We start from the raw sequence: 9,444 nt of genomic DNA, 5'->3' as shown, positions 1-9,444 counted from the left end.
ATCAAAAATAAAGATAAATACTTGGGCTCTCCTCTCTTCACCAACAGAAGCAAAATTCAAGCCTTCAAGCCTTGTGTAGATAAATTAAAACACAGACTTGCTGGCTGGAAACCAAGCTATCTACAGCTGGAAAAGTTACTATGATTCAAACTGTCACCTCAACCTCCAACAGTTATCAAGTGAACTACTTTAAGATTCCAAAGGGCACCTGTAAAGAGATAAATGCTATACAAAGGGATTTCTTCTGGAACAAAGAGCAAGATAAATCTAAAGGCTTATTCTACATTGCATGGGATGCTGTCAACAAACCAAAGGAGAAATGGGGTTTGGTATTCAAAAATATGGAGTATTTCAATATAGCTTTGGTTTCAAAAATTGCCTGGAGATTAATTGAAGAACGAAACTCTCTCTGGAGCAGTACCATGAAGGCCTCTAATATCCCAAACCAAGAAGTTATCAGAATGGATACCAAACCAAAGAACACTGATTCTTGGATATGGAAAGGAATTCTGGAAGGCATCTCTTGCATTCAAAAATACTACATCCGGAGATAGGGAATGTAACTAATATTCACATATGGGAGGATAAATGAATTGGTAACCTTCATGATATACTCCAAAAAAAACCTCATTGCCCTTCAAGCCTCAAAACAGTTAATCAACTTTTGAATACCCATGAAGAGTGTGACACAGATCTCATAGCTCTCTGGTTTACCCGGGATATTTAAAACCTCATTATCCAGACACCCCATAACCTTAACTCTGAAGACATCATAAGGTGGAGCTTAACTCATACAAGGAAATTCACTTTCAAATCCCTATATGATAAGCAAATCAAGGATAATTAAATATGCTAATGATACTCTCATAGCTCCTTGGAAGGAAATCTGGAAACTTGACACTACCCCAGCTATCCAACTCTTCACATGGAAATGTGCACATGGCATTCTCCCAACCAATGCAAAGTCAGCTAACATCCTGAATTATATTGATCCCATATGCACTTTCTGTAAGAATTCTTCTGAAGACATTACTCATGTTCTTTTGGCATGCCCAACTGCCTCTGATGTTTGAGCTAAACTCTTTGGGGAAAATCATCAATGTTTCACTACTTATGGATCCTTCCATGACTGGTTCAACAGTTGGTTTCACTCTAACAATCCTACTGCTAGTTGGAATTCCACCTTTGCTACTATTGGTTGGTTCATCTGGAAAGCTATGTGATTTGGTTTTCAGAAACATCAGACATAGTGCTGATACTACTGCTCTGAAGACCACTCAACATCTATGCACCTTTAGTAGAGTGAATCATACCCCAGGGCATATTCTAAATAACCTCTACTATCAGGAGAATGACAATGATCAGAACCTAAGACTTACTGGTCTAGTCAGAAACAATAAGGAAAAATTTGGAATCACTATTAGCATGCACGTATTGGAAGTGAACAATAACATGACTAATAGTGATCTATCATCTTATACTAACTTTACTTTTGTGGCACTTTCTTTCTCAGGTCAATGTGTTGGAGCAAGGAACATCAAAGAATCTACATCTGGACTCACCAGAGCAAGCAGAGGAGCTCAACTAGCACTGACCCCGGGAAAGGAAATGCAGACGACCAACATTGATTTTGCAGCGGAGGAAGAAGAAATATTACTAGCCATTCAGACAGGATACCAATTAGAAGTTCAGGAAAGATTTCAAGGAAGTTATACACAAAGTTAGTACATGAATTTTGAAGCTATTGACTTTGCCTTAGGCAGGCTTATCAAGCTAGCTCCACAACAAAACAATACTGCTGTTAACTTGACTCAGCTATCTAGTCATTCTCCTTTATTTCAAAACTTTAACTGGAAAAGACCAAATCTTCATTTACTTCTGACAGCCTTACAGTCTATTTCCAAACTCTGTTATTAAGGATAACTGTAATAACTCTCATCTTATTTTGGGGGCTCATCTTGGTGCTAGTCATAGCCCAGATGATAACCTTATTGTACTAATGAGTAGGTATCTCAGTTGAGCTTCGCTTCTTCTTTTTCTATAAAAAAAGTGGGAATGTAATAAATACCCTCCATTTTTGGTGACCTTGTACAAATACCCCCGAAGGGTAAAAAATAATTTTTTTGGAGCCAACTTCAAATAAAGTTGCGTCCATTTCTGGAAGCAAATTATGCTAGTTGCTTCCACTTCTGAAAACAATTTGTGCTGCTTGCTTCCACTTTTCAGAAGATATGGGTATTTTTAAAAATTGAATAAGGATATATTTTAATAGGCGAATTTTGAGGATATTTAATTAATGTTTCCAAAAAAACAAAAATATACGCATCACTTTCCTATTGGAGTGCACGACAATGCAAACACTACGGTAGTAATATTTCGAATTGGATCCAAATATTTATTTTTTATTTTTATTCTTTTTGGATCCAAATAAGTATGCACTGTTTGAATAGGAACCCATTTGCACTGTTTGAATAGGAGCCATTTTTCAAAAGATTCTCGCTTTCGTGCTCTGGTGGGCCCAAGTATTTTTCAGTGGCCTGACTATTTTTTATTTTTAAGGAATATCTCCGTGCCTGGCTGCCTGGTGACGACTTTCCGAACACTTGCCCACTTGCGGCAAACAGAATTTCACCAGTCAACGACGTAAATTAAACCGCGGTTTCTATTGGCGTTAAACATACTCCATGGTCCTTAAAAGACACTCGATGTGCCTTGCCTTTTCTCATACATACTCCTTCTTGACGAAGGACTTTCCATGGTTTGAATTACAAAGAGGGCCTATCATAACTAAATAACAACTGTTACAGCTAATAGCATTAGCCTTATTATACCAACAATGCTGGGTTCACCGAGCATTCCTCCCACCTAAAATCCCGCAACTAACATAACATGGACCCACTCTCACCCACTTATGATCTCAATGCAGAGAAGGCTTCCGTGAGCCATCCGATTCCCTTGCGGGATTTTTTGCGGTAGCGAGCCGCGGTAAGTGTAGCATCATTGTTATTATACTAAGTCAAAGTCTTTTATTTAACGAGCCACGCAGCGTATATTTGACTGTTCTTCGTACACTACTTTACGCTCGGACTTGGACAACTTAAAACTGCTATATAAGTCTTTTTAAGCTTCTTCTTTTAGCATGTATCTTGTATTTACTTAATTCCAATATTTCTCATGGAATCTGTTTCTTGCAAATGGCTTTTACTTTCATTTCTTTTCATTTCTTGGGCACACTCGGGTACTTAGTAATCGAAATTATTTTCGTTTCTTTTTCACCCAACACTGTTGTTTTTTCTGTTTCAAGAGTGGGCATGGTAATTAGTGATTTTGTTCTTTGGTTTCAGCTTTGTGCGTCGTGGATGGAGTCAAGGGTGGGAAAGTAAGAGGTGTGAACTTTGGTGGATGGTTAGTTGTTGAAGGATGGATGAAACCTTCACTATTTGATGGCATTGCCAATCGGGATATGCTTGTAAGTATTCTTTATGGGGTGATTTTGTGTGATTTTGCTTAATTTCTTTTAGTTTTGGTGCTTGCGTATTATCAAAGATTATCATGCAGGATGGAGCAAAGGTTCGGCTCAAATCTCTGAGATTAAATAAGTACGTAAGTGCAAAGGATGGAGGTGGTGCAGGTGTGTTTGTTGACCATGACACAGGCGATAGTTGGGAAACCTTCAGAGTAAGATAGTCATAGAAACTTCACTAGAATTTCCATACGTCTTTTTTAAACTGTTTGTGTGTCCCTTAGTGATGTGATATATACCGGCTGTGGAATGTTATATGTTTGTGAGATCATGCAACTACTCGCTCTTGCAGTTGTGGAGGATATCACAATCGGAATATCAGTTTCGTGCTGTAAAAGGACAGTTTCTATCCTGTTCTGGACAAGGAGCCTCTGTCACCGCAACATCAAACTCACCCTCAGTGAATGAAACTTTTACTATTCAAAGAGCTGGCTTTGGTAGAGTTATTCTTAAACATTCTAGCGGAAAATATCTTCAGGTGGGATACTCACTGGAATTTGAACTTCTTACTTGACATTCGGGTTGTTGTAATCTTATATTTTTGACATTTTTAGGCATCTTCAAAAAATGAGCTCAAAGCAGACTATGTTGGGACCCCAGGATTTAATGATCGTAACGCAGCTATATTTAATATGACCTTTGTTAGTGACGTCTATATGCAAGGAGAGTACCAGCTCTCAAATGGGCACGGCCAAAATGCAACAAAAGTGCTTACTGTAATTTTCTATGTCCCTTATCTTTTAATATCCCATATCATTAGTAATCAGTATCAATATCAACTGCTTGCATTACTTGCTTGTATATTGAAAGTTACAACTTACTGGTTGCTGATAGAAGTTGAGTGCGGTTTAAAACTCTACATCAGTGATTGATCTTTAAACATGTCATTTGAACTGCAGGAACATAGGAATAGCTACATTACACGAGAAGATTTTCAGTTTCTTAGCAACCACGATATAAACACTGTCAGGATTCCTGTTGGGTGGTGGATCACCAAAGATCCCAATCCACCAGCCCCTTATGTTGGGGGAAGTTTGGCAGCTCTAGATAATGCATTTAAATGGGCAAAGTCGGTCTCTCTTTCCGAACTTTCTTGTCATACTGGTCTTTAGTTTTTTAACATTGATTTACCTAAATTTTTTCTGCAGTGAGTTCGACATAAAATGCCTAGTTGACCTTCACGCAGCTCCGGGTTCCCAAAATGGAAGGGATGACAGTTCAAGTCGTGATGATTCTATTAACTGGCCGACACCAGATAATATCCAGAAAAGCCTCGATGTTATAGAATTCCTAGCTTCCAAGTAACTAAAATATGTTTATATCTTACGAATTAACGATAATATGCTGAAAAAAAAACGATAATTTTGAAACTTGCTGAGTGATGATATACCAGTGATCCGAGTTCGATCCGAGTTCCAAACTCGCCAACAACAAATAATCTTTTACCGATTAGAAAAAAGACAAAAAAGATAAATAATTTTGTCCCTTTTAATGTGTTTTATATGCAGGTATGGTAGTGATCCAGCTTTTTTGGGGATATCCCTTTTGAGTGAACCACAGTCTCCAGATATACCTTTCAATACCTTACAGAAGTACTACAATGACGGATATGTCATTGTGAGGAAACATTCAGCCACAGCTTATGTAATAATGTGTCAGTTGAAAGGAGACAATGGTGCAGACCCAGACCCAGCAATGCTTTATAACGCTAACACTGGTAATGGCAAATCAAACGTTGTGGTGGACTTGCACTACTATCACACCGGTCCTTCATTCGCAAATATGAGCCTACAGGAGAATATCAATTACTTATATGGTGCTAGGAAAACTCAACTGAATTCTCTAAATGCCGCTGATGGACCATTGGTGTTTATTGGTAAGGCTTTGTTCGAAAAGAAACGTAATTTGTATTTATTGGATGTTCTTATTTATAACTAGTTGCCTGACAACTCAAAATAAGAAAAAAAAATTTGTTCATAGAAACCGTATAAGTCAGATATTGTTTTGTTGGAAATGAATACAGGGGAATGGGTGAATGATTTTGGCAGAGGCAAGTGGTCTCAGAAGGAATTTCAAAAGTATGGTAGTGCACAGTTACATGTGTATGGTTCAGCTTCTTTTGGATGGGCATATTGGTCATTCAAGAATGATGCTAATAATCATTGGTCTCTGATGTGGACCATAAACAATAATTACCTCCAGTTAACCGCAGGTAATGACCCGCTTAATGAATCTCCTAGTCCGCCACTGAACTAATTAGCCTCATAGATACAATATTATTATTATAATGATTTCTTACTCGACAACATATTGAAATTTACTTAGGAATTTGTAGCATCCTATCATCTAAAGCCGTTCTTTATAAACCCTAACGCGGACTCTCTTATTAATCACCTGACTGAGAAAAAAATAACCAAGAAAAATCACAACTAGGAAACCAGAATAGCACGTACGACGGCCACATAGGGATACCAAATTTGGTCCGACTGATTTTTGTTTGCATAAAGACAACAACATTAACATAATTTCAATTCATAATAGGTACACCATGTATAGATATACACCTAAACCCTAATAACTATCTTACAAACCATACGTCCATATCATAAAAGAAACACTGCAAACACAAAAGTTTGGTGACCAAACTAGCTAGGGCCTAGGAGATTCTAACTTGAAATTCTTCTTGAAAATCGGATAGAAATCCCAATATTGTAAATAGAAAAATCTCGAAATCGTGTACAAACATCTTTTTCAGCAAACATGACAGAAAGAATCTTCTAAATAGCTAGATACAATCTTCCTCTTCAATTATTGCTGAAATGTTTGATGAAATATTTGAATTGATGTCTTTCATTCTTTGTACGAACGCCTTCTTTCATCAATGCGAATCAAAAGAATCGAAATGAGGCCGACATGATCGAACAGGTGTGATACCTATTGATAAGCCCCAAACTTATCAATCAAGCCTCAATGGTGGAATGAGACGAAATCACAGATGAGAAGGGAAGAAATCAGACTAGAAGAATTCATAGAAACCAGACAAGGAGATTACAGACAGAAGAACATCAATACATGTATAGGAATCTAGTATCTATTATAACTGTACAAAGTACCCCTAACCAACTTAACTACACAAGACACGTAACTCACACCTCGTGCATGTCCATACAATACGTAAACCCAACACCATATAGACGTGTATATATCAAGTGGTTATATAGGATGATATCACATCATAACCCACAATAACTAATTTAATTAACCAACACATAAATATGCATCTGAGGTGATCCCACCCTTGCTCAAAATGTTATGATGTTTTAGCCTGTATGCCTAGAATGGATGTTTGCTTACTACATCTCGAAATTTTCAGGCAGAATGGCAATAGTTTGGAAGATCATCATACCTGTTTTCATTTTGGTGGCAACTATAATGTGCGTCTTAGGCTACATTTGTCGGTTCAAGAGAAATAAGAATCGTAACAGAGGTAGATATACCTTCTTCTTTTTTTTTTGACTGATGATACTGCAACACCCATTAATGTTGTTTTTGCGACTATCACCACCAATAAATTCACTTTCTTCCCTTGTTCGTGAATACACAGGAGCATTCAAAAGACTCCAAGGGGTGTTAGGAGATTTACTGAAATCCAAGGCTACCTACAACGATACTCCAGATAATTCGTTTGATGATGGTAAAACAGAAGGAGAAACACAGGAATTGCAAATATTTAGCTACGCTTGCTTATCCAGAGCTACAAACAACTTCTGCTTGAAAAACAAATTGGGAGAAGGAGGTTTTGGGCCAGTTTATAAGGTAAGTTTACATGTGCTTGATTATTATAACAATAGGGGTCAACTTATTTGACATTTCTAATCACTACATATGGAGGATGGTTTTTAGGGTAAATTGCAAAACGAGAAGGAAATAGCAGTGAAAGGACTGTCTAAACACTCTGGACAGGGTATTGAAGAGTTCAAGAACGAGGTTGTGTTGATCTCCAAACTTCAACACCGTAACCTTGTGAGACTGTTGGGTTGCTGCATTCGCGGAGAAGAATACATGTTAATTTATGAATACATGCCCAAGGGTAGCCTGGATGCGTTTCTATTTGGTTTGTTTCTTTTCTACTTTGCTATCAAACCTGCAAGCTACATTATTAAAATTCCTTTCAAATTTGTTCCATCTTTCATACATATGCTACTTTCATATTATGAATCAATTTCCACCACAGCTAATTCAAGAATGTTTATACTGGCGACAGATCCAAGTAAGAAAGCACAACTAGATTGGGATAAGCGCTTCAATATTATTGGAGGGATTGCTCGGGGCCTTCTTTACCTTCATCGTGATTCTCGTTTAAGAGTTATTCATCGAGATCTTAAAGTCAGTAACATTTTATTGGATGAAAACATGACCCCAAAAATTTCAGACTTTGGAATGGCACGAGTATTTGGTGGTGACCAGATTATTGCCGAAACCAATCGGGTTGCTGGTACATTGTGAGCTCCATGTTTACTTAGTGCTCCTCTTAAATTTAAAATGTCCTGTCTTATTTACCTATATATTTTATAACATGTCTTCACGGTCAAATGCAGTGGTTACATGTCTCCAGAGTATGTAATGGGAGGCACATTTTCGGAGAAGTCGGATGTCTTTAGTTTCGGAGTGTTGATACTAGAAATTATCAGCAGTAAAAGAAATAACAGCTTTTACAATCCTGAACAACCTTCAAACCTTCTGCTCCATGTATGTATTTATATCAGTCAACTCTTCCGTACATTAATGAGTTATGGAGTATTAACTTCCATAATTTGAAATTTGTGTTTCAGACTTGGAAGCTTTGGAACGAAGGGAAAGGGTCTGAGGTTGTGGACGAGGCTTTGGGTGATTTATATTCTCCATTAGAGGTGGAAAAATGTGTACATATCGGTTTATTATGTGTCCAGAATAGAGCAATAGACAGGCCAACCATGGCTGAAGTAGATCTCATGCTTATCAGTGAAACCGATCGTCCATCTCCGAAAGAACCTCCATATACTTTCCCAGCATCATCAGTTAGGTCGGGGTCGGATCCCATTTGCTGCTCAAGTAATGATATCACTTTCACTGCACTTGAAGGTCGATAGAATGCAATGTTTATATAGTTCAATCATTGGAAATTTGGAACATTTATGAACTAGGTACCGCCGCCAGAATGGTTACTTTGGAATTGCAAATGAAACGTATAATCATATTATAATTGTGTTTGGAAAAACATTAAAGTTAGATTAATTATGATTTCGTAAAGTTAGATCAACCAAATGGAATGAATGTTACCGGATTTACTCAATAAATATTTTTGTGGATTTGTATAGATTTAAAAAGAGTCATGAAAAATGAAAATTTCTGTAGAGTTCTATAGAGTTGGAAAACTACTAGCAGAGTTTTGTAGAGTTGGCCTAACTCTTGTGGAGATTTGTAGAGTTCTAAAAATTGTGAAAAAAATTTCTAGAGAATTGTATAACAACCTAACATGATAAATCTACTAGATTTGTATAGTTCTATAAAATTTATCTAATCAAAACAATTCTTGAAAAACGCTAATTGAAATTAAATTGAGCGGTAACCATAATTTGAAACACTTTAGCCATCAATGGAAGTTTTCATTTCATCTAATAACAGAATAAAAAAGAGTTTGATCGTATTATATGATACATATATGTATATGCATCTAGGATATATATATTTATTTATTTTAAAATAGAAATGGATCTAGAGCATACATGCAAGCGCTTGCAACAACTTGAAATAAAATAATATCAAACAAATATATAAAAGATACTAATAAATTAAGTTTTAAATTCTTGTAGAAGTCTTCCAAAATCTTTCACATTTTGCAAGACTTTTTCCAAGGCAAATATACACATAAATGTCATTCA

The 9,444-nt window shown here is 36.8% G+C and overlaps 1 protein-coding gene across 1 annotated transcript; it reads left to right on the top strand.

Annotated features, from left to right (window-relative positions):
* The first annotated feature begins 7,603 nt into the window (after nt 1-7,603).
* LOC113357649 (receptor-like serine/threonine-protein kinase SD1-8) lies at nt 7,604-8,652 on the top strand. The gene is made up of 3 exons (XM_026601090.1): nt 7,604-8,025; nt 8,122-8,272; nt 8,356-8,652. Exons 1-3 carry the CDS (start codon nt 7,604-7,606, stop codon nt 8,650-8,652), a joined length of 870 nt encoding a protein of 289 aa, XP_026456875.1.
* The last annotated feature ends 792 nt before the right edge of the window (nt 8,653-9,444 follow it).

Source organism: Papaver somniferum, chromosome 1 (genome assembly GCF_003573695.1).
Source record: "Papaver somniferum cultivar HN1 chromosome 1, ASM357369v1, whole genome shotgun sequence".
Lineage (NCBI taxonomy): Eukaryota > Viridiplantae > Streptophyta > Magnoliopsida > Ranunculales > Papaveraceae > Papaver > Papaver somniferum.
Note: the sequence above shows the minus strand (reverse complement) of the source record. Positions and strands in the feature narration are given on the sequence as shown.